General features: G+C 38.0%; 1 protein-coding gene across 2 annotated transcripts in view; it reads left to right on the top strand.

Annotated features, from left to right (window-relative positions):
* Positions 1 to 23299, top strand: part of LOC149131845 (filamin-B-like) — an 86976-nt gene that overhangs the window by 21425 nt on the left and 42252 nt on the right. For both annotated transcript variants that reach the window (XM_089337520.1, XM_089337519.1), the window contains exons 2-4: positions 19417 to 19606; positions 21233 to 21298; positions 21907 to 22120. In XM_089337520.1, the coding sequence (XP_089193646.1) occupies positions 19417 to 19606; positions 21233 to 21298; positions 21907 to 22120 (470 nt within the window). The remainder of the gene's footprint in view (positions 1 to 19416; positions 19607 to 21232; positions 21299 to 21906; positions 22121 to 23299) is intronic.

Raw genomic sequence — 23299 nt, 5'->3', positions numbered from 1 at the left:
TTTTTTTCTTTTTCAATATTTATTTTTGCTTGCAATAGCCGGTTGTTTTGGTCAAACTATCGTATCTCCTGCTGCTTTCCCAAAGTGCCACGCTATGGCACCAAACATGGAATCATATACACACACGTGTGTGTGAATATATATTAGAGAATTTCTCGAGTGGCTGTGCGGTACGAAGCTTGCTTCCCAAACACATGGTTCCGGGTTCAGTCCCACTGCTTGGGCAAGTGTCTTCTACTATAGCCTCGGGCTGTTCAAAGCCTTGTGAGTGGATTTGGTAGATGGAAACTGATAAAAGCCCGTCATATATGCGTGTGTGTGTGCGCGTGCGTGTGTGTGCGCGCGTGCGTGCGTGCGTGTGTGTGTGTATATCTGTTTGTTTCCCCATCATCGCTTGAGAACCGATGTTTGTGTGTTTACGTTCCAGTAAACTAGCGGTTCGGCAAAAAGTGACCGATAGAATAAGTACTAGCCTTACAAAGAATGAGTCCTGGGGTCGACTTGTTCGAGTAAATGCGCTGCTCCAGCATGGCGGCAGTCAAATGACTGTAACAAATAAAAGTATATCACGCGGGATCGACCAGACTATCGGCCATTGTCCTACCCCGCTGGTTACAATACGCTTCGCATTGTATTAGCTTTCGAATGATCCCACACCCCACACTTGACGGCCAGGCTTACATTTCTTCTTAAACAGATCGCCAGGGTTGTCCCCATTTATTGTCGAGTGGACTGGGACTGCGTGAAATGAAGTGTCTTGCTCAAGAACACAACGCGTCGCCCGTTCCAGGAATCGAAACCACGATACTCTAACTACTATGCCACAGCGCCTTCACACACACACACACACACACACACACACACACACACACACACACACACACTCTCTCACTCTCCTCTCTTTCACACATACACATATACGCTCTTTTTCTCTCACCCTCTTCCTCTCTCTAACGCGCGCACACTCTCTCCCTCTCTCTCCTTTTCTCTCTCTCTCTCTCCCTCCCTCTCTCTCTCTCTCTCTCTCTCTCTCCCTCTCTCTCCTTCTCTCTCTCTATCTCACTCTCTCTCATACACACACACACTGCTGCAACGCACTGACACACAAATCTCTTCCGCAATTTTTTCCCAGACCAAATCAATTGTGACCACAACCATAGCGTAGAAGCCTCTCGTATGAAAAGACCTAAAGTTTTGCCATCTCGTTTTTTGTTCTGTTTTGTTTTTTATCCTGATTCACTAAAACTTTTCTGTCTTTCACAAACCGCAATCATCACCATAGTTACTCCATCCGTCTTCAACCATCCATTCAACCAGTCAACCACTAATGCTTTTCATTCATTCATCTAAAAACAGGTCTATGAACAACTAATGATTTACATTCAGAGCGTTCCTTGGCCCTGAAAGTCGATCTTCAATATTTGATATGTTAATATTAACATATTTAATATATAGACTATTAAAAGACGGCAAGAGATGATAAATTATTCGGTGAGTTTAATGAAAGATCGAACGGAAATCGATCAAAGTGCAAATTTGTGTGATTTTGACATTTCTTAAATCGGTGCAAGGGTACATATTTCAGATCAGAAAGAGAAAGGTTGTGTACGTATGAAGTTCTGAATCGACCCCCATGGCATGACTGGTATTCATTGGTACTCATTTCATTGAACAACATCATACCCCTAAGAAAGCTACCCTAGGAAAGCAGGGAAACAAGATTTGGAACCTTGAGTGAAGAAGTAGGAAAGTGAATACCACTAAGCATTTAGTCCGGCGCTCAACCGATTCACACATTTATTTTATGAGAGAGAGAGGGGGGAGGGAGAGAGAAGGGGGGAGAGAGATGTACATACGTGTGCACGCGCATATGCGTATATATATATATATATATATATATATATATATATATATATATATACTTGTGTGTACGTTGATTTATATCAGAATGATGGGGGAAGAGCGCTCAATGTTGCTTGTAGAGAATATAGCGATTTGTTTTTATTAAACTGACTCGAGTTTCATGCCACAGCAATCTTCAGGCGATGCTACATTTTTTTCAAATAAATCAGTGACTTCTTTGAACAAGGACACCTTGGCTATTACTAAGACTACAGCGTTAGATTTGAAAATAAAAGATGGGATGGTCAGGAAAGGAACGCTTTGGATTATAATTCTGCTTAGTCAGGGCTGAACTAGGAGAAAACAACAACGGCAAATACACCAAGAATAATCATAAATAAAGAAGGCGTCGGTGAAATGACACCCGCTCCCCTCAACAATTCTTTACTGTATTTATTTTTATTTTTATCCTTTGTTACCAAACTATGTGCATCGATTGTGTTGTTAAGAAGTTAGCAGGGTTCAACTCCACTGCGCAATACGATGGACTAGTTTTGTTGTTCTTTTTTGTGGAGGGGGGAGTTCCGTTTTTTTGTCTTCATTCACAAAGCATTGCTCAGAACAACGTAGTAGTAAGAACTGTAAATGGACGATAACAGGGTGGGTGCTTACCATGTATGGTATGCATGTGTCTGTGTGCGCATGCATTCATTTACGTACTCAACCACGCACGCACGCACGCACGCACGCGAACACGAACAAAGGGCGTTTCAAAAGGTTTAAGGCCAACATAACCAGTGACATGTCAAAAGGGAAAAAAAAAGCCTTTTTCATTTTACTCCTCAACTGAATATTTTTATTGTTCACGAAAGTCGCCGTTTCATCTCGAAACACTTTTCGTATTGTTTATACAATTGTTCAGTGCAATTTCTGTCTGCTAAATTCACTTGCAATGCATTAGTCGGCCTATGCTTCTTGTCCAAAGTATCACGCCAGTAAGCCTGAACCCGAAATCACGTGATTGTGAAACAAACTTTTTACCCACACAGCTATACTTAATAGTATATACATATTTATATATATAAAAATGAAAAATGTCTGCTAAATAAACATACGACAAAACAAAACTGAATATTAAGAACTGGTTGATAAGAATCAGCGACCTTCTGTGTTTGTCTCCCGTCCGGTTTTACACTCAGCATACGTTATGTCGCATCTTTATTTACCATATATTTTTTAAGTAATGGAACGCAACACACACCGAATATATATATATATATAAATGGAACAATAGAAGACGATAAAGCAGTCGGAGAGAAAGAAGACGATACAAACTCGGACAGGAGAAACAACAATTAGGACAGGCAAAAAAAGACTGGTCATTTGTGGCCTTCTTTTCTCAGTCAAGTACCTAGAGTCATAACCGTTTCGGGCATGTATGTATGTATGTATGTATGTGTGTATGGTTTAGCGCAGCTCTTTATGAATTAAAGTTTCATGGCCGCGAGGACGAACTCAGCTCACCAGATAACAGTAAAAGAGTAACGGATCTGAGAAAAATTCACGATGTCTTCTAGATTTTCGGTTTCAATTGGTTCGCTCAGTCACCTGGTACTAATGTTGTGGAAGCCACGCCAGTTCTTTACTTTCTTCTTAGACCCACATACAATCAAAACATGTATACACTCACACGCACACACACGCGCGACTTTTGAGTTTTGCGAGACAAGGAGAACTTTATACATTTTCTATACTTTATCTGTCAATTTGTACTAAGAATCGTTGTTGTTGGCGTAAGAGTTACATCGGACACAAAACTCTGAGTTGCAGCAGAGGGAGTCCCCATCTTCGCACTCACGTGTGTGTATGTGTTGGCGAAAGATATACTACAACGCATCAGTAAGAATCTTGATAAACCGGTTGTCGAACAAAAATTACATCGCGGTATATATTCTGCCTGAATTATCGCTGCTGCTGTCTTTAACACAACAAACCAGGAACATTGGATCATTGCAGACCTACAACTATCGACAACAATGTTTACGCAAAGCGTAATATAAAATATTTAATAAACGCATTATACAAAAAGCATTATATTAAATAGTTAAGAGACCATTTTGTTTGTGTGAGTATATATGTGTGAGCCACTAAATTATTCTTTGTCATTAAGAGATAGATAGATAGATAGATAGATAGATAGACATTGAATAGACATTGAAGCGATTCGCAAAGTTTGTTTCATTAACAAAATAAGAGCTAAATGCTATAAGTTCAAAGCGCTAGAGGCATAATCATTTTATCTTTTGCAAGTTTTCGTCATTAGACTGTGGCCATGCTGGTGCATCGCTTTGCATGATAGATCGCTGACCACTACATTTATATTTTTTTTTTCTCTCCTTGTTTCTTTCTGTGTTCCTTTCAGTTGAAGAGCGTAGGCTCGAAACGTCAAAGATTTTCTCTATTCCCGAGCGTTATACTAATACATCCATTTCTTGTTTACACCACCTGTCTTCGTCGTCTGTGGTTGTTTTTTTCGTAAATTCTCCCATATATATATATATATATATATATATATATCCAGAACACTCCCGGAAGTAGTTTTCTAATGACCATATTGTTAAGATCATTAACTCTTTTAACCTGCCAGTACGCATGAGCGGAAATGACTTCGTCTGACTATTATACTTCTGGAAGACGCAAAAACGCGCGGTCTCATGGTTTTCATTCTACGATTGGCAGAAACATCGTTATTTTTCGGGTGTGAGCACAAAACCACGTGACCTCCTGCTTTTATGTCTTCCAGGGACATAGTTCAAATTCCTCCGAGGTCGACTTTGCCTTTCATCCTTTCGGGGTCGATTAAATAAGTACCAGTTACGCACTGGGGTCGATATAATCGACTTAATCTGTTTGTTTTTACTTGTTTGTCCCCTCTGTGTGTAGCCTCTTGTGGACAGTAAAGCAATAAGATAGATAGATAGATAGATAGATAGATAAAGTACACCGAGCTCCCACACAATTTCTCTCTACGAAATTTACTCAGAAGGCATTGGTCAATGCGAGTCAATAATGGAAGACGCTTCTCCAAGGCGCCGCGCAGAGTGAGCGAACCCGAAACCAGAGTATTGCAAACTTAGCTTTTTAACCACATAACTATGCCTACACCTTTGCAGTTAGACACATATTTGTGTTTTCTGGCAATAATAAAAAAGAAAATTCCTTTATAGAAATATTATAATAGTAATGATGATGATGATGATGATGATAATTTCTGGTCGTTTTTCAATATGTTTAGGCCAACCCACTCCCAATAAATAATAGGAATGTGTCATGGAGAATCTTACGCTAAATCGACAATAGCATTGCAGTGTTGTAAAGGAACAACATAGGTTTAGTGGAGTGACTCAAGCCCACTGCCTTTCTTTACTTGCAACCGCCTCCAGAGATTATAGAAAGACTCGTTCCATCCCAAACTGTGTATTGTAAAGTACTTACATTGTCGTACATAGCACAAAATAATAATAATAATGACAATAATAATAGTAATAATAATAATTACAGAGACTATGGAAAGTGCGGGTAAGATGTATCCTAGTAATTATAGGTGCATTGGGAACTATTCCTAAAGATCTGAACAGATGGATAGAGGATTAGGCATAAAACCCAGTTTAGTACAGCTCCAGAAAACAGTGTTATTAGGGACAGCTAGGATACTTACATCTAAGGTTACTTGCTGGGACCTAAGAGGAGGGTTCTTGGCATCTAAGGTTACTTGTTGTAGCCCGATGTTAGGATTCTTTTCTTTTCTAACAGTCTAATCTGTTGTGTGTATTATTATAATGGTTTCAAATTTTGCCTCAAGAGCCGCAACTTTGTGGGGAGGGGATGAGTCGATTACATCGGCCTCAGTATTCAACTGGTATTTATTTTATGGACCCCGAAGGATGAAAGGCAAAGTCGACTCCGGCCGGATTTGAATTCAGAACGTGAAGACGGACGAATACCGCAAAGCATTACGCCCACATTACTAGCAATTCTGCCAGCCTGCGCCTTAAACGCATTTATAATGTTTATATCTATCTACCTATTTATCTATCTACCTACCTTGAGCATAACCCTATGAACTAGAAAAAGAAAATCCAGAAAAAATAAAAGGCAAAAGAGAGTCACTTACTGTTATAGTTTCTTCAATGACAATATTGACCAAGGTTACCGTGGTCTTTTCCGTAGGCTTTTCTTTCCACGTCTAAGCCTAAACTGTCCTCCCCTCTTTTTACACGAGAACATTACTGTGATACACGATCCCTATTGATCGTTTTTCTTTTTTTTTTCGATCCCTTTTGATCGAACTCCCCCCCCTTTTTCCCTTCCTACAATCCCTTTTGATCGACACACCCCTACTTTTTTTTTTCCTTCTACCTCCCAAAAAGAAAAGCTCTACATTGTATTTGTCCCATCTTTGTTGAGCCCTGTGTGGCTAATAAAAATGTATCTATCTATCTATCTATCTTGCTAACTACCTATCTATCTATCTATCTATCTATCTATCTATCTTTCTACCTATCTATCTATCTACCTATCTATCTATCTACCTACCTATCTAGTGTTATTCTGCGCCAAACACGTTTATAATGGCACAAATTAATAATAGATAGATAGATGGATGGATATAGACATAAGCGAGATACTGTGCATGCTTAGTCCCACGTCGGCTCTGAATAATGGAACCTATGATGAAGGCCATACCATCCGATACGTACGCATATCAAAGACAACGAGTAAATTACACCAAATACAGTAAAATTTATATAACTTGAGGTAATATATTTTGCGGATCAATAATCGGAATATTTAACAAGTGAAATGAAAAGAAATTGTAATTTTCGCATATTTTATATTTTGTTTTGTTACATAAAAGAGGAGGTATTTTTTGAAGCCTAAACACTTTTTTTAATATTTTTGATGTTTACTTATGTCCGGTGTCGTGAGAACAAAACTAATTTTTTAAATAAAATTTTTAATGTCCAGTGAAGCGTGAATGTTTAAGAAAGTGACATTTATTAGTCAAAGCTAGTAAAACTGGTGCATTTTTTTTAACACGTTAGTTTTATAATCTGAAAACATATAATTAGACTAGCAGATAGGAAATCGGCACACAGACAGGTGTGCATGTATGTGTCTGTGTATATGTATGTATGTATGTATGTATGTATGTATGTATGTATGTATGTATGTGTGTGTGTGTGTGTGTGTGTATATATATATATATATATATATATAGCGACATGTGTATGTGTACGTACGTACGTGTGTATATGTTTGTGTGTCTGTATTTGTGCCTCATCCCACCATCGCTTGACAACCGATGCTGGTGTGTTTACGTCCCCGTAACCTAGCGGTTCAGCAAAAGAGACCAATAGAATAAGTACTAGGTTTACAAAGAATAAGTCCTGGGGTCGATTTGCTCGACTAAAGGCGGTGCCCCACCATGGCCGCAATCAAATGACTGAAACAAGTAAAAGAAAAAAAGAATATCTACCTATCTTTCAAGAACTGTTATGGTCTTTTGTTTTCCTACTGAATTATATTTATTCTCTCTTCAGTATAACTATTCTATAAATTATAAGATACTATTAACAACAGCCTGTCCATTTCATTCAACTTTCCTTAGCTCGACTGCTCCATTGGTTATAGCTATCTTTAGTTTGCCTCGATTCCGTTTCCCATCGTTTGACGTTAGATTTTAATATTTCATCCGGTGTGATCACTAACCAATATGTATCTTTTATACACTTTTCAACTTATCCATTATAAAATTAAATATACATACATTTGTAACATACATTAGTTGGAAGCTTCATATCACGTGACTCAAATCAGTTTGTTTACGTGTCTGTTTTGGTATTCTGGGAAATAGTCAGTCTTGATTGAAAATCTATCACCAGACATATATATCTCGTACGAAGGGCTATTGAATATCATGTCTATAGGGTTGAATTTATCTCAAAACTTCAACAATTCTTAACAATACAGCAAAGAAATTGTTCTAACAATTGTTAATGTTTGTATAATTGTTATATACCTGTGTAATTGAATATATCTTAAAACTTTTAAATTGTTAACAATGAAATGTTTCTAGATCTACAAAAGAATTGCAAACTGTTATCAAACAAAACATACAGAACAATAAGCTTCATATATACCTTTTCTTTATTTAAGTTTCAAAACTGATATTCATCTACAAAACTGACAAATCACCTATAATAATACAATGCCTGCCAAAGATTTAATTTTTTTTTCTCTTCTTTGTATGTCAATTTCCAATTTGGGATTTTGGTGTAGTCAACTGATTTCGATCTTTTTTGTTTAGTATTGTTTTGTTTTATCTAGAGTTGTCAGCCCTGAGTGTTTTAGATAGATTTAAACATTGGTTCAATTTGTTAACCTTTGACCAGCTCAAAAAGATTCTTCATTGATTAAACACGAAGCTGATAGCGATGGGATATTGAAATCGAACGCATAAAATAAAAGAAGCTAAATACCACGAGGCATGTGACCGTCACTCCTCCAATTCTGGCATCTATTATTATTATTATTATTAAGGTGGTGAGCTGGCTGAATCGGTAGCACGCCGGGAAAAATGCTTAGCGGCGTTTCGTCCGTTTTTACGTTCTGAGTTCAAATTCCGCCGAGGTCGACTTTGCCTTTCATCCTTCCGTGGTCGATAAATTAAGTGCTAGTGAAACACTGGGATCGATGTAATCGACTACTCACTCACCCACAATTTCAGGCCCTTTGCGTTTAGTAGATAAGATCATTATTATTATTATTATTATTTATTATTATTATATAAGATATTAACTGTTGTTGCTCTTTAGCTCCAGCCCATCCTTGATCGAACACATGCTATATCTATATGAGGCGTCCTGATCTAGATCATCTCTCCGCTTATATATATATATATATATATATATATATATATATATATATAATACAAATAATATGTGAGTATATGCATATATACGTACATGTATGTATATACCTACATCTACATGTATATATAGATGCATATCTGGGTACAGGACGTTGCAAAAAAACGTGGACAAAATGATAAACAGAGTGCAGAAAACACACAGGCCACATAGAGAACCTTTCCTTCATCAGGTGCCACCATTCTAAAACTAAGCGTTTTGAAGAGTTAGGGCAGGACGCATTGTTAGAATGGCTCTTCCCACGGACCACAAATTAAATTTGTAACGTTGAGGAATATATATAATATGTGTGTGTGTGTGTGTGAGTGTATAAAGATTTATGCACGGAGAGAAGACTCCATATATCAAAAGAAAAACATTTATAATTATGAACACGTCACAATTATAACTAAGAGAGTTAAAAAGCCCTTACATGTTAAAAATAGCAGCCAAAATCACTATAAAGCCATTATATCGCTCATATTATTTCTCCTCGCGATAAAAACTGTGATATGATGGCTTTAAAGCGGTTTTGGCCATTTGTAAGGGGTTGTAAGGGGTTTTCGTACCCCTCTTAGTTATAATTGTGACTTGCTCATAATTATAAAAGTTTTTTCTGTATATTTTATGATAACATGTTTGGGCATTGGTATATTCATAAATAATCTTAATTATTTATATATCCTCTGTAATGTTTTTGCATTAAACTCGACATATATATATATATACATACATATAATATATATATATATATATATATATATATATATATATATATATATATATATATATATATATATATATATATATATATATATGAGGGCGAGATCATAAAGATATGATTCTGTCTTCTCAGTTCGTTTCGCCTCTTTTATTTTATATTTTCTACCCACACTATTTTAGAATTTTCTCACAAAAGAAAAAAACATTGGCAACACTGCAATTGTATAATGACAATGAGTTTCATAATAAAGTATAACATTCTATTTTTCTCTGGAGTACTTCCTCCTTCTCCCGTTCATCTTTGTCCAAAGTTATGAAAGAAAAAATTGGCCCAGCCATTGTTTATTAAACTGTAAGGATTAACTATCGACTTGGGAACTCGTTATCTAAAAAACTCTCACCATTTGTTGTCCTTGAACTAAAAGCATTTTAACATTTCACTATCATACCATACGTCTGACTACGTAAGTGCAACGATGGCCTAATGGTAAAGAAGTGCGCTTTTGCAAGCGTGAGTTTCTTGGTTCGAACTCATACGGATTGCTTGAGGCTCAATTTCTTCCAATACCTCGATCCTTGGTTCTTACATTTATGCACGCACGCACACACACACACACACACACACACACACACACACACACACACACACACACACACACACACACACACACACACACACACACACACACACACACACACACACACACACACACACACACATGTAGATAGATAAAACTTACTTGGAAATGGATGCATGGCGTTCGATCATGTAATAATATAAAAAATATATAAATATATGTATATATACATATATGTATGTATATACCTACATAAATATATGCATATATACATGCATTTATGGGTACAGGACATAAAAAAACGTGAACAAAATGAGAAACGAGGACATAAAAAAACAAAATCATAGAAAACGAACTTTATTTCGAACAACGAAAGAAAGGAATAGAGAAACGAGACAGGCACCATAAAGAACATTCCCTTCATCAGTTGTCCCCTGTTTTATCTACTCCGCGTTTCGAAGATAGGGAGAAGACGTGACTTCGTTAAAACAGTCCTTCCTGCAAAGCAAATTAAATAAAATTTGGGAATTTTTGCAGAGGGTTAAAGTGGTAACAAAAACAGGACAGTAAGAACAAAACAGTAAAAACAAATGGTGAGGGCTGTTAAGCCAAGATGATGTGAAGTGGTGAACGCTGGAAAAACGAGCTTTGAGAAGAGACAGGCAAAAAGCACGTCTTGTCTTTAAGAAGGAAGTGGAAGAAAGAAAGATGGATAATGTTGCCCGTCTCGTTTTTCTATTTGTTTCCGTCGTTGTTCGAAAAAAAGTTCGTTTTCTATGTTTTTGTTTTTTATGTTCTCGTTTCTCATTTCAGTTCAGGAGTTTCGGGGTTTTGGGAAGCATGGAACCACCTCTTATCCTCAAGTGGTTCCAGGTCTGCTCTGACCCGGACAAGAAGCAACTGATTGTAAAGGTCAGAGAGCAAGACGAGGGGAGTAGCACATCTTGGTCATCCACTTCGTCCGTTTCCATCTCCAGTCGTCTTGACCTGGTCTTGTCATTGAATTGAAGATGGTCACGGACAGAGAGAGTGAGATTTACAATGCACAACGCTTCTTCACTTTGAAGCAAGGCCAATGGGAAGGCCATCGGTCATTCTTAGGGATGACTAGATTGTCCTCATCGCTCCGACCGAAGACCATTACTCTTTTAGACTGTGGAATGTAATTTAAAGGAAGTTTAGCTTCTACTCTTAGTAAGTCGAGGTAACCATGTACGCTCCTTCTCGTAAATATTTGACTCGAGAGTTGACAGGTAAAGTTTCAAAAAATTAGCAGGATATGATTTTGATTAAAGGTTAAAGTGTACACTTGAGAGAGAAAGGCGAGGAGTGATGGAGGACGAGGAAGCAGAGACACTACAAAGAGAGAGAGAGAGAGAGAGAAAGAGGATGGGGCGATGAGTAAGAGTGTAGGACGTGCGTGGTACAAAGACGTGTTGCTTTCCTGGATGTTGTTTTTGCATTAGTAATGAGGTAAATGTTTACCTACGACGGCCTGTTGGTGACTTTAGGTAACTTCCTCTACTCCTCGTAAGCTGTCTCTCGCTTTTCTTGTACCTGTTCGAAAGCAGCTCGAGTGTAATACACACGTGTGCGTGTGCACACACGTGTGCAAACATTGATTTGTATTTTCTGAGCTTCGTGCTTCGGCATTATTAAAGTGCAATAGCACCGCTGATGGGGAAGTCGATGGTTTTAAATGACCGACTGTCGAAGTAAACTATACAATCACATACACCTGCATACACACACACACAGACACGTTTATGAGTGGGTGGGTGTAATGTAATATGTTATGTATTCACACACACACACACACACACACACACATGTATAGGCGCAGGCGTGGCTGTGTGGAAAGATGCTTGCTTCCTAACCACATGGTTCCAGGTTCAGTCTCACTGTGTGGAGTGCCTTTGGATATATCTATCCCTTGGGTGGGGGTTTAAACACCTCTGGCATATACCTTACACAACATTATATATATATATATATATATATATATATATATGAGAGGGAGGGAGAAAGAGGAATATTTGAGCCGTGAGCGATGAAGTTAAATTTTGCCAAGTTTCGGACAGTATTGGCCTTGGCCATGTCTAATTTAACAGCGCCACCTGGTTACATAATATTTTCTCCATTTAGTAACTTTTGATTAATTTATTTTTTATTTGAAGCTTATGCAAACATATATATCTCCCCCCCCCCACACACACACACACACAAACACCTTCTCTCATTTTGTCATCAACGACAAAAGATCTAAATCCAAACTTCTTGGACGTTGGAATGGAGGTGGAGGGCGGCTCTTTGGCTTTCTTTTTGTCTATTTTGTCTTTTGTTGTTGTTGGCTTTTTTTTGCGTTTTGCTGCTTTCAAATATTGAAGAGTTTGTTTGAAGGGTTTGTGTTTATTTGGCTTAAATGGAACAAGAACATTTTTTTAAAGATTTAAAAAACAAAAAAAACTCGAAAGGAAATCTACAAATCTTGAGGGAAGAGAGAGTAAGAGAGAGGGGAAAGGAAGGAAGGAAGGAAGGAAGAAAGAGCAATCGTCAGCAAAAATAAAAGGAAATACTAGAGAAGGGGAAAGACAAGATAAAGAAATGATGTGAGGGAGTAAAGAAAAGACAAAGAGGATAAGAACTGTAGAGAGGAAGCGAGAGAGAAATATAGTGGAAAGAGAGAGGGGGTTCGGCTTAGCTGAAGGGGAGTGGTGTTCTATAGTACCATTGACCTTATTTAAGAACGTTGTTCACTCTCCAAGCTCAACATATATTATGTTAATTATTCAAATATTTAATTAGCCAGGTGAAGTGTATTAAATGGCAGAATCAGTCTGCGTTGTCCTAGGAGCCAATACATTGTACTTAACGTTCCGAGTTCAAATCGGACCTGCGGATGACTTTGCTTCCATTAATCCCTTTAGAAGGGTAAGGTCGAATAAAATAGGTGCCACCAGTGAAGAATAAGGGTGAAAAAGGGATTTAATCGAACATACTACCAATCATCCCCCTAGCGACTTTTCCGTCATAAACCTTTTTAATTATTATCACCCGACAATGGAGCTTGACATGGTCGCTCGACTTCTTAAAGATAATAACCAAATTCCTCTCCATTCCACCATAGTGTCTTAAAAGATTGAAGAATACATTTGACTGTGACTCTTGGTCGTAACTGACCTGTGACTAAGCAAATACACCCGTCATTTGATTGACTTTGGTGATAAAACCCACCCGGGGTGTTAGAGGGGGCCCGATTTAAATTCTCTTCGAACAATTCTGTAGTTTCATCCTTTGAGCTTCGACGCGATTAATATTTTCATGTTGTTTTTCATCTACCATTCTTCTGTCTTTGAGTGTTTACCAAACAGCTTGCCTTGTAATGTTGGAATCAGGCTTCCGTTGGGTGTGTCGCAGCCAACTACATTCCATTTACTCCTTTTAATCTGGGTTTCGACAGTGTTGCTGGTTCGTCTGTTCCCACAAGGCTTTGTTTGTGAGTTTGTCTTTCACCATTTCTCTCTAAGCATGACCCAGAGACATCTATTCACAAACATTTGGAGTTTGTTGATGGAGAACTTTGATTCGCTTGGTTTTCGGGGTTTTATTTTCACTCAGGAGCAAAGGCATTATCTATAATCTTTTACAGGGTTTCCAAAACTGGTGAGAAGGGAAGGGATTAGACCAAAACCCCAACTCATGCTTGAATGCTCGCAACAGTGGATTCCTCTAAAGGCACCCAAATAGACAGTTGATGGTGTTAAGCTGGACAGGTTACGTCAACCACCCACTTAATCCATGACAGGATTTGAACTCAGAACGCAAAAAGCCTAAACAAATACAAAACAACTGAGTCGGCAGTTTGTTCACCTCCTGGTATCAATTTTTAACAAATAGTCTCCAAACTTTATATAGCTTAGCGCCTCATCTTTGTCTAAATCTAGCGCAGATTATGATTTAATATATTTTGTTTAATAAGGCGGCGAGCTGGCAGAAACGTTAGCACGCCGGACGAAATGCTTAGCGGTATTTCGTCTGCCGTTACGTTCTGAGTTCAAATTCCGCCGAGATCAACTTTGCCTTTCATCCTTCCGGGGTCGATAAATTAAGTACCAGTTGCGTACTGGGGTCGATGTAATCGACTTAATCTCTTTGTCTGTCTTTGTTTGTTCCCTCTATGTTTAGCCCCTTGTGGGCAATAAAGAAATAAGAAACGTTAGTAGGCCGGGCGAAATGCTTAGCAGTATTTCGTCTGTAAGGGGTACAGGATTAACTCAGTACATTTTCTTTTCATGGAAATAATTTTTAGTTGTTTTTTTTTTTTTTGCTTTTCTTGTTTTTTTTTTGGGGGGGGGGTCGTGGATGGTTGTTTTCTGCTTTTTTTTTCACATTGTGCATCCACCAGAAGCCATCATAAAATCCAACCAAGAATGTATTTCATTCAAAGCGTGCCATATTAATATTCAAGTACATGACACGTTTACAATGGAGAGCGTCTTTAGAAATAAAACACAAGGAAAAGCGAACTCACGTTTTGAAATTCCTATAAAATGGGTTTTCTCATGAACTAAAATGGTTCTGTCATAAATGCCACAACAATCAATGATGAATCCTGTAACCAACAAACAATTAAGCCTCTTCGCGGTCACTCGATCTGCTAGAAACAGTGGCTAAAATATCCCTCAATTCACACGCACTCACTATCGTCCTTGATGAGGGACGGACACATTGAATAATGTTGTCTGAGCTACGCTTTACCTGGAAAAACAAAGCAAATGTGGGATGATTTCGGCTAGAATATCTTTGATCATATATGTCTCTGTTCTATCAGGGTTGATGCAAGACTATATAGAAGGTAAGGGCGATAACAAATTTTAATCGTCCGATCGGGGTTCGAGCTGTGGTCAACCTGTCTTTGTTTTTCAGTCATTATACCTAGGGCTAAATTAGTATATTCAATCGTTTTTAGGATCAGAAAGTAATGTTCCTGGAAGATTTAAGTATATCGACGTTAAGCATATGAAGATTGTTGTTTTATAGAGAGAGAGAGAGGGAGATAGACACATATATATGCGTACACACATACACACAAGTATATATGCATACATACACACATGTGTATATATATGTATATATATGTATATATATATATATATATATATATATATATATATATACATGCACATACTCAAGTATATGTATACATACATACATACACACGTGTGCACATATATACACGTATACACACACACACACACACACACACATATATGTATATATAAACTGTCCCACAGACGGGAACGTGAAACTCTGAGTAACAGTTTTATGATATTTTTGCTGCTTTTTCATAAAGCATATTGCTCTACCTCTGGTATCCGAGTACTATTTTTACCACCTTGTTTCGATATATATATATACCTACGCATATGCATACAGAGAGAGAGAGTGTGTGTTGACGCTTAAACATACTTTGTCTTTGATGTTGCTGCAATTAATACACCTTTCATTTTCTACACTTGCGTTAAGGAACAAATGTTGTCCCACCCAAGATTTTCAGAAACCTAAAGAGAACTACTATCAGTTTTCATTCAAATGGCAGACCGTGTCAGCTGGAAGATATTCTATTTCATGAAAGCATTCATGTTTACAGACGTGTGCATTCATGCTTATAAATATATGCGTTCATGTGTGCATATTTGTATATGTGCGTGAGAAAGAAAGAAAGAAAGAGAGAGAGAATGTGAGACTTGACTAACTAACCGTCGCTAGATCTGCTAAAACTAAGATTTAAATCCTCGTTAAATCACGTTTACCTGTTAGAGTTGTCGATCGTTTTGTCATTGTGACACACAAGATAACAAATAAATTATTAGAGCAGTTCGTATGGAAAATTAAGAAGAAAGAAGGCTGTTTCAAATTTAGAAATATAAGCGGGGAGAGTTACAAAGAAAACTAGTGCTTGCCTTACTTTATTTCATAAACTGGTCTATAACAAGTTTTCGAGACGCTCCAGCATTAGGATGGTTTGTCTAAATCTTTAGATTTTATTTTTTTAAACATTCTGTGACGTACGTAGAGACCCCTTGCAACGCGTTGTTTCAAAACCGCAGCTTTGATATCTTAAAGGGCACAATGGAAAATATAATCCTAATCTTAAATTATGCCTTCAAAAAAAAGAAAAAAAAACTGGATGGTCACGGTTGGACCATCTTTGATCATATGACCATCTTTGATCATATGTCTACTGGGTCAGGGTTAACCGAGGGCTAAACGGCAACAACGACTGTGATGCGACAAACATCGCAGAGCAATGAAAAGCTTTTGGAATGACGAGACATCAACAAGCTTTTTTATTTTCCTCTGAGGCCATTTCACCTCAACCTACTCGTTTAAAGCCTTTTAGAAAAGGCATCAATGCCACATCTTCATATTTCTCACTCCCCTGAAATTCTGTTATTGTGTCCACTCGCGAAAAACATTTTTGCATTTTTGTTTGTTTCTTGGCTTCTGTGGTGAATGCACTCTTAAAAATATTTGGTAGATCCAGTGATGGGAATGTTATCACTGGATGCAAACGAGAAAAGCGCCAAAAAGAAATTATCGTGCGTGGAAGTGGGGTGGGGGAGATAACAAGTTCATATCCAGATGAAGAAGTTAACTTCCAAAGAAAACTACATTGAAGTTTCGATTCCATGTTGAAGATGTTCGATTAGAATTAGCAATAATCTCTAGAAAATCATGAGTTATGTAATTCAGCAATTCCCTTTGCCCTCACACACACACATTCGCTTTTCCTTTCTCTCTTTCTCTCTCTATCTCTCTTTCTCTCTTTCTCTTTCTCTCTCTCTCTCTCTCTCTCTCTCTCTCTCTTTTCTCTCTCTTTCTCTCTCTCTCTCTCTCTCTCTCTCTCTCCAAACACTATATCTTTTCTCTTGTTTCAGTCATTGACCTGTGACTATGCTGGTGTTTAGTCAACCAAATGAACTCCAGTACATATAATTTTTCTATTTATTTTATCGGTTTCTTTACCGAATCACTAAGTTACGCGGACGTAAGCAAACCAACGCCTGTTGTCAAATGGCTGGAAGAACACAGGCACTCATGAATATGTACATCGGGCTTCCACATACTAAATTCACTCACAAGACATTGGTCGGCCTGGGGCTATAATAAGACACTTGTTCAAAATTCTGAACTCGTAACAACGCGGCTGCAAAGAATGTTTCTTAACCACGCGACCATGTGCACAGCAATTTCATTATAAAGAAACTATTTATTTGTCCCTTTATCTTTGAGGGTCGTTAGTAGACCACATGGCTTCAATGGGTTGACATTTTATTTTCCGTGACCTGCGATAGATGAAATAGCACTCATCGCTCCATAGCGATGAGTGACTCATCTGTTTGTGCATGTCTGTCGTGAGTCAATGTGAAAGCTTCTTTGTTGTCACTCAACCAGTCAAATCTCACTCAAATTACACTCGTTATCATCATCATCGTCAACTTCTCGACATTACTGTCTCGAGTCCCAGGGCAAATAGGTCTGGTTACCCGGTGTATAAGTGAACGAGATCGCAACATTCCACCTTGAACGAGACGCCAGTCCGTCACAAAGAAGTAATTCATTTGTGGCTGAATTAACTGGAACAATGTGGAGTGAAGTGTTTTACTTAAGGGCACAACGCCTCACCCAGTCCTTGAATCGAAACCATGATCTTGCGATCACGAGTAGCCCTTTGAAGTACAGGTACAACTCCTTTTTGACAGGAGTAACGCGAAATAAAGCATCTTGCTCTAGGACACAAAGCACTGCTAGGTATTGAACTCACGACGTCACGATCATAAACCGACTACCCAAACCACTAAGACACGTGCATTCATATCCGGATCTTAAAGCTTTTCCTGCCTACAATAACCAATAATCAATTCCAGTCGTCCTTATCGCTGTTTTCCTTGAAAGATAAGCTTTAAATCGATTCCACTCAATTTCTATCGATTTCAAACCAAGGCAAAACACTTCAAATATCGGTCAAAGAGATGGATAATTGATTACGACCATGCTGGGGCACCGGCTTGAAGGGTTTACTGAAATATATCGATCCCAGCGCTTATTTTATCGGTCTCTTTTGCCGAACCACTAAATTGGCGTCAAGAAGCCAACACCAGCTGTCAAGCGGTGCAGGACACACCCAATCACACATAGACACGACTGGCTTCTACACAGTTTTCATCCCCCAAGGACGGACGAAATGCTGCTAATCATTTTGCCCAGCATGCTAACAATTCTGCCACTTTGCCGCCTTAAGAAAAAATATTAAAAATCTGAAACCTGTCGAACATCACTATTTACACCAAATATTCTTTTATCTTTTACTTGTTGTAGTCATTAGACTGCGATCATGCTGGGGCGCCGCCTTGAGAAATTTTATTCGAATTAGTGGACCGCAATACTTTTTTCTTTTAAAACCTGGTACCTATTCTATCAGTTTCTTTTGCTGAACGGCTAAGTTACGAGGTCGTTAACACACCAACGCCGATGGGACGATATAATACGGGCTAAGTTATCATTGATGACAGGACGAAGTAGCCATGACTTGAATGATTACCTTCTGACCAAAGATTTACTTGAAACTGGTTTAACTGGAGCTAAACAATCACTACGACAGTTACACATCTGTTCACGTTCATTACCCATGAACGAGAACCGGTATTTTCAACGTGATGTAGACTAATAAGGCCAATGGTTCCTAACCTGGGGTCCTTGGACGCCTGGTGGTCTGCAAAGGTAGTACTGGGGGCCCATGAACTAAATTCAAAATTTCATATATACATAAGGATAAGCATATTAAAAGGGATCTGTGGGAAAACTCATTTAAATAAAGGGAGCCCTTGGTGATGAAAAGGTTGGCAACCACTGCACTAGGCGCATGATCCTGTGGTTTAGGCGTTGCACTCACGATCGTGAGATCGTGGTTTCGATTCCCAGGCAAGTTGTGCGTTGTATTATTGAGCAAAACATTTCATTTCATTTCAGTCCGCTGAGATATAAATGGGAAAATCTGTGACGGTTTGGCGTCCAAGGGTGAGAGGGTGACTCGGGAAAACTACCCAAAGGTCTTGCAAGCCACGTTTTGTATTCAACAATAGTCCCAACTGGTTACGATTGGTTGTTCAACCACATCAAAGAATGAAGAATCAACCATGGTGTTTTTTTTTTCAGTTTTTTTTCTTTCACGGTTTTCTTTTAACCGTTCCCTTTTCTTCCTCTGAGTTTAATGGCGTTTATCTTTGTTTCTTTGTCAGGAGCTGAAGACATAGTAGAAGGAAACCTCAAGTTGATCCTCGGTTTAATATGGCATTTAATTCTTCGTTACCAAATCGGAAAAACAAAATTCCCACCGAAGAAAATGATGTTGATTTGGTTACAATATGCTCTTCCAAAATGTTCTATCAAGAATTTCAGCAGCAGCTGGAATGACGGAGTGGCTTTGCAGTAAGTAAAATCCAGTTTCTTTTACATTAGATACAACGGGTTTACCTTTTAAGGATCAAAGGGATCAAGAAAGTATGGCTCCCTACCTTTCCTTAAATCTTAAATGGTGAACTACCCATTACCAATCCCATAAGTGTTCTCAAGATTAAATGAAGGAAAGATTTTCTGGAAGTTAGACCTCTCGAAGACCTATCTATAGGTACAAGTAGAGCAAGATTGCACACACCTTTTAATAATCAACACACACCGTGGACTGTATAAATTCAAGCAACTTCCTTTTGGAGTAACAGTGGCACCTGCCATATTCCAGCAAGTAATGGACGCAATGTTAAATGATTGCAACTTCTCTATTGCTTATCTCAATATTTTGATGAAGTGAGAGTCAGTGGAGCAAAACTTTGACCATAAGTATTTGGAAAAATAAAAGAATACGGGTTTAGACTTACAGAAAAAAAATGAATTTTTGATGAAAAAAAAAATCAAATACCAGAGCTAATTGATGAAAGGGGACGAAGGCACAAAGGCCAGACCCATCAAGAGCAATAGCAATATGGAATATACTTCCCCCAACGATTGTCAAATTGTTACAAGCATTCCTAGGCTTGGTAACACTGTGCCTGTAACAATAATATCAATTACAAGGGGGGGGGGGGGGGAATCACCAATGCCTCTTTTTCAGTTTGGCTATAGTATCAATTACAGGGGGCGAGAATGCTGCCTTTTGCCGTGTTGTCTGTTATAAACAGTGTTGTTGTTGTTTTTTATAACGTTCGGTACCCCCCTACTGGTAAAAATGAGGGTTCCAGGCTGGAGATGCATATTATAGCCATATTTGGGCATACCATAGCCACATATAACTCTAAATATATAGGTATATATATATATATATATATATATATATATATATATATATATATATATAATATACTCGTAGCTAAGCCCGGTTTCACCCGGTCAGTTTGGATGATGTGGCTGTAAAACATGCTCTGTGTAAGCATTCGGCTTGTTTGGGCATGCTTACGTTAAACAATTTTAGAATGACTTTTTTTCTACCAAAAACGCTAAAAATAACTGACCAACAAAAAAAAAAACCAAATCAACTTCTTAAAATTGACGTTGTCTTCAACAATATTTATTTATTTATCCTAAACACGTTTGATATTCATAATGTATTTAATGTACATAAATAGTTAATTGCCTGATATGTTAATGAAATTACGTTTACTCCTAGTTTCTCTCTCTCTCTCTCTCTCTCTCTATCTCTCTCTCTCTCTCTCTTTCTCTCTCTCTCTCTCTCTTTCTCTCTCTCTCTCTCTCTCTCTCTCTCTCTCTCCGATGTAAAGCATAACTGGAGAAATCAACCAACCAGCCAGCCAACCAACATTTATATCGGCTGTTATAACATAATCATCGTCATCATCATCATCAGTGATTGTTATATTGAGTAAATAAACAAAATCGGGTTCAGAGTTTGCAGTTTGATGTAAGAATGACTGTTCTAGAGTAAAAAAAGACATTGATGCCTAACCAATAATTCTTCGAGGGTTTTGTTGTTGTTGCCGTTACTGCTCTTGTTATTTTATTTATTGATGCGTTGAAATTATTTATTCATTTGTCTATTTCTAGTGCTTTAATAGAATTTTGTCGCCCTGGGACTTGCCCAAACTGGGAAAAACTTGATCCCAATAAAAAGTAAGTGTTCATTAACAATTACCATCTAGCTATTGTTGTTGCTGCTGTTGTTGTCTTAATTTCTTTTTATTGTATTTTATTATATTTAAGTTTTACGTAATTTACTCAATTAATTACTTATGAAAGTGCATGGCCTGGTGGTTAGGGTACTGCACTCATGATTGCGAGATTGTGAGTTCAATTCCCAAGGCGGAGTAATGCGTTGTGTTATTGAGCAAAACACTGCAGTTCATGTTGCTCTGGTCCCCTCAATTATAAAATTTGCTCCAGCTGGGGGAGTTAACTCTATGACGGACCAGCATCCCGTCCAAGAGATAGGAATTTAGTCTCGGACAGCTTCGCAATCTAAAGACTCACAATGCCAGTTTTCCGAATTCTGTGGTATATATATTCCTGCACTAGACAGAATGCCGGTCAGTCACAGGGCTACGCATTTTTGCCATCTGAATGACCGAAGCAACACAAAATGAAGTGTTTTGCTCAAAAACACAACTTGCTGCCCTCGCCAAGAATTGAAACCACAATCTTAAAAGTAATACTTTAGTTGCATTGTTTTGAATTTTGGTTCCACATTTTTAATCCATAGAATTATTTTGTTTCCTTGGCAGGTTGGAGAATTGTACAAATGCCATGAATATTGCAAAAGACAAATTTGATATCCCACTTGTTGTCAGACCAGAAGATTTGGCCAGTCCTCACCTGGACGAACTCTCAGGAATGACATACCTTTCCTACTACATGAAGCAGGATTCACCTGGATACTACGCAACACTGGACAGAGTTAAAAAATTGCTACACAAGAACGATATTCATAATTTCACGGTATATCTTGATGCATATCCATTCCTGATACTTTCCATCGAGCCACACCTTCACCACCCCTGTTTGTCACTACATTGACCTCTCCCCCTTCCAGTCTCTGTCTGTTACTCTCCCCTCACACTATTATAGCTCTCCATCCCCCTCTTTCCCCTCTCGTTCCTTGAGGATTCACCCTGGCACCCCTTCATCTTCTTCCTAGTTACTTCCACCCTATCCTTATCCAATGTGGGATAACAATATACCTCCTCTATAGCAAGGTACATGTGCTTGTCCCTCTGTCTTAATTTAACCCCCAACTCTTGGCTTAAAGCCATTTCTCCTTTTCAAATACCCCCAACACACACACACACACACACTGCTTGACAGCAGATGTTGGTTTGGTTACATCCCTGTAACTTAGCATAATGGCATCTCTATACAAGTATGCCCTTCCCCACGCCCACCCACCAACTTTGTTTCCTTGTAATTTTCAGAAAAATAGATTTTTTTTTTTTAATGGAATTTTCAACAAATGTAGAGTCCGACTACAATGGAATTTGTTGTGAAAAGTTTTATCTGTGAGTGATGAGAAGGGTTTTGGAAAATTCACGCAAATCAGCTTTGTTTCCTCATAACTTTCAGAAAAATAGGTGTTTCTTAATGAAATTTTCAACAAATACCTTTCAGAGTGTATAGATTACGATTATATTGAAATTTAGAATGAAAAGAATGAGGAATTCGTACATAAACATACTGACATACATCCTGTACATCTACAAAATGAAACTTGAAATTTCAAAAAAACAAAAATAGTGAATTGGGTCTGTATGTATCTGTGCGTGTTCACCATCTTTGCCGTTTCATACTAAATTCTCATATAATCGTAATCTATGCATGCTGAAAGGCATTTCTAGAAAATTTCATACCCATATCCCATTTTCCTAAAAGTTATAAGGAAACCAAACCAATTCGTGTGAATTTTTCAAAACTCATCTCCCCACCCATGGAAATTATTTTCACCACAAATCCTGATATAACCAGAATACACACCATCTGAAGCATATTTGTAGAAAATTCCATTACAAAATATCTGTTTTTCTGAAAGTTATGAGAAAACAAAGTCGGTAGAGGGCACACTTGTATAGGTACACCTTTTTATCTTCATTATACATTCTTCTCATTTGTATAAACTGATTGTCC

Source organism: Octopus bimaculoides, chromosome 19 (genome assembly GCF_046866305.1).
Source record: "Octopus bimaculoides isolate indiv1 chromosome 19, ASM4686630v1, whole genome shotgun sequence".
Lineage (NCBI taxonomy): Eukaryota > Metazoa > Mollusca > Cephalopoda > Octopoda > Octopodidae > Octopus > Octopus bimaculoides.
The sequence above is the reverse complement of the archived record's forward strand: the minus strand, read 5'-3'. Positions and strand labels throughout refer to the sequence as shown.